Genomic DNA, 3,183 nt, shown 5'->3' with positions numbered 1-3,183 from the left:
TCTCTGTTTTTTGCAGCTTATGGCTTTGAACCTAGGGTTTTCTCCATGGTCCCTACAGACACACGAGTTCCAGCAGTAGACAATCGTGCTACTGGGCTACACCGTCATTGGCGTATAATCTGTCAAGTCCTACAACAATACATTCATCGTTACAAATCCTTTGCAGATCACAAACGCTGGTTATCTCCCAAGTATTGTAGAGGAAATCGAGTTTGGATTTCTACCAAATATCTTCATCTCAAACAGCCCTCTGCCAAACTCAGTACTCGGTATATAGGACCGTTCAGGATACTACATCAAGTGTGTCCAACTGCATACCGAGTAGCTGTTCAAAAGAGCCTGAGGGTACACCCAGTGTCATGTTATGTCTGATGAGTGACTTTTGTTAGATGGATCTCCAACCAAGGCAGAAACAAGGTAATGTGCAGGATTTCCAGGAGGTGTTTTTGCAGAGTTCCCCAATGTGGTAGATGCAGAAACAGAGGCAGTGGCATGGGTAGTGGATGTTGTTGAAGTTGTACTGCCAACAACCATCTGTTTCAAATCAGGTACCATTTCTTGAAGCGTGTTAGAAATGGTTGCTTGTAGAATAGATGTATTCTCAGTAGCTAGATCCTCTCCAGGGGTATCTATAAGTTTGCTAGTGGAAGAATAATTTGTTCCCTTAACATCAGAGTCCATTTTAAACTTGGCTGTATCTCGACTTGATCCTCTAGGGGGTCTTACTGGACACCCTGTGATGCGGTGACCAGTTCCCCCACAATAGAAACAGAGGTTAAGCTGTCTTCGCCGAGTCTTTTCCTCTTCTGTTAAGGGTTCTTTAAAATCTTTCCTTGTTTGGGAGGTAACTTCAGACAAGGTTTTGGTTGGCAGAGATAACATTTCCACCAGCTCCATGAAGTTAATCAGTATGTCCTTAATAAACTTTAACACTGATTCCAATACAGCAATAATCCCAGAGGGCTCTCTTTTAAGGTCTTCACATTCTGTCCTCGAAGCTTCACTACAGTTTCTGAGGAACTGGATGTAGAAGAGTTTACTTCTTTTACAACCAACCCTGAATTGCCATTTAACTGTTGTAAAAGCAGCATGTCTTCTGTGATATAAATATATTGTTCAGGGTTATCGTCCAGAGGCAGATCAAGGTCCTTTGGATCATCAACCAACATTTCTACTTCGTCATCCTGTGAGTCATCTTCCAGTCTGTCTTTGCCGGCACTCTCTGCCCCGGAGGTATGGGAACTACTGTGACTGTTCATGGAGCTGCAGGTTTTCAGTTTACAATGGAACGACGTCCCAGAGAAGCTATCCTCTGGGCCAATGTCCCTGTGTTTTGTATCTGCTTCTATTCCCGATGTGTGTGAGCTGCTGTGACTGGCTGTAGAATGCCTAGAGAGGCGTTTATGCTTTACACTTCCTGCACTGCTCCCGCTGGCGTGGGACCTTTTCTCTAGCTGATCCAAATCCTGGTCCAATGCATCACTGATATAGGACTCTCTGTATTGCTTTTTCTCTTCATTTTCCTCCAGTTTCCGGACACGGCGCAGTACTGGTTGTAAATTCATGTACAGACGGTGGCTATTACTGAGCAGCTGAAGGAGATGCCGAGATCGCAGGGAGCAGCCAGTATAATAGATTAATTTCCTGGCCGAGGGCAAACCATCTGGTAAAATCTCAAACTTTTTGCCCACAAATACCAGCTTTCCAACATTTGTCCAAGGAAAGTCATAAAGCAATTGTTTTTCATCACCCGTACTCTGAAATATTTGGATTCCTCGTAATGTAAAACTTCCCTTTTATCCTTATACAACCTATAGTAATGGAGTGCTACATCCTCCAAGCGTGCTGCCTCTTTAATATACATCAGATATGCCTCGGACACATTTAGGGAAAACTGATCTCGATGAATGTTTGGAATGTGTTTTAAGATATAGTCTTTCCCTCGCTTCTTGATCACCCATGGAGGAAAGTAAGCTTCTGGCTCAAAATATTTTCCATAGTGTTTGTTTCTTTTGAAGCTCCCAAGGTCGGCCTGCAGAGCGAAGACTGCCAGTAGGAAGTAGGCCTCTTCTCTCTGTATGCAATGGGAGCGCAATACTTCTTTTCTCAGGTGCCAGTAATAATAATACCTTGCTGTTCTGTCACTTATTAATCTGCCATTTTCCACATAGTATTGCACTCGAAAATGGATTATCATAGGTGGGCCAAACTGGTTAATTCCCTTACTGGCTTCTTTCTTCCACTCCTTGGGGCAGTATTTATAAAGCTTCTGTGAAAGCTCCATATAAACATGTTCATTGTTTTGAATTACACTGAGGCCAAAGAGATGACAGTCTTTCAGTCTGAGGAGATCACATACTTGAGCAAGGAGCTCCTGACAAAGTGCTTTAACATTTATAATGATATTTAAGGTACCATCATTGGGGAGAAAGACACAAACACTCCATCGATCTTGCATGGCTCTATTATTCTGAAAGCTCAGTTTGTTCATTTTGTGCTGAGCTCTCTCAGGGGATCAAGTCAGTGCTCCAAGGCCAGGTACACTTCACATTATTAGCGCCCACCGATTGCCCGGGAATTCTCATTGTCTTGCTCTGTGGGAGAGGAGTATTCCTCTATTTAGGGAAAACGTTTTAAACCTGGGAAGCAGCAGACGAGTCCGCATATCCAGAGTGAAATTATGTATATCCTTGCAAACACAAATCCAGTATAATTACAGTGAAAATTCCCCAAAGTTTTAGTCCCAGTATGACAAGCCCCGTCTGCTTCTTAAATCTGTCAGCCGTTCTTCAATAGGGAGGTTTTGCACAGGGTTGGTTCTGATTAATTCCAGAATTGAGAACACCTGTGTGTTGCACATGTGTAATAACAAGTAAGGCAAATTGTTATTGATCAGATCTTTTAAGTTCCTTGCTATTCCTAGAACTGGCTGTGGCTCAACACACAAGCAAACTGACTTGCAAGCACACAGGAATAGTAACCACAGAGCCACAGGTTCAAATCCCCACACAGCTCTTCTTAGCAGAATGCCTCCCAGACCTTTTCTTTTTCTTTTTAATCTGGAGGCTTGGTTCCTGACACCCAGTGTTTCATGTATCTCTTCTAAAGGCAGTGGTCTATAATTGATTCTTCAAATAAATCAAACATCTTGCTCCTCTTGTCTCTGGACACTCAGAGTATGAG

At 42.9% G+C, this 3,183-nt stretch overlaps 1 protein-coding gene across 1 annotated transcript; it reads right to left on the bottom strand.

Annotated features, from left to right (window-relative positions):
• Nucleotides 1-977: 977 nt before the first annotated feature.
• On the bottom strand, nucleotides 978-2,776 carry LOC128651742 (FERM domain-containing protein 6-like; the record flags this gene model as incomplete). The annotated part of the gene is given in 2 exon segments (XM_053704724.1): nucleotides 978-1,786; nucleotides 1,789-2,776. Coding segments are annotated over 2 exon segments (1,512 nt in total), but the record flags the coding sequence as incomplete, so codon positions are not given.
• Nucleotides 2,777-3,183: the final 407 nt, after the last annotated feature.

Source organism: Bombina bombina, chromosome 3, assembly GCF_027579735.1.
Source record: "Bombina bombina isolate aBomBom1 chromosome 3, aBomBom1.pri, whole genome shotgun sequence".
In the NCBI taxonomy this organism is placed as follows: domain Eukaryota; kingdom Metazoa; phylum Chordata; class Amphibia; order Anura; family Bombinatoridae; genus Bombina; species Bombina bombina.
This window is presented reverse-complemented; position numbering and strand designations above follow the sequence as displayed.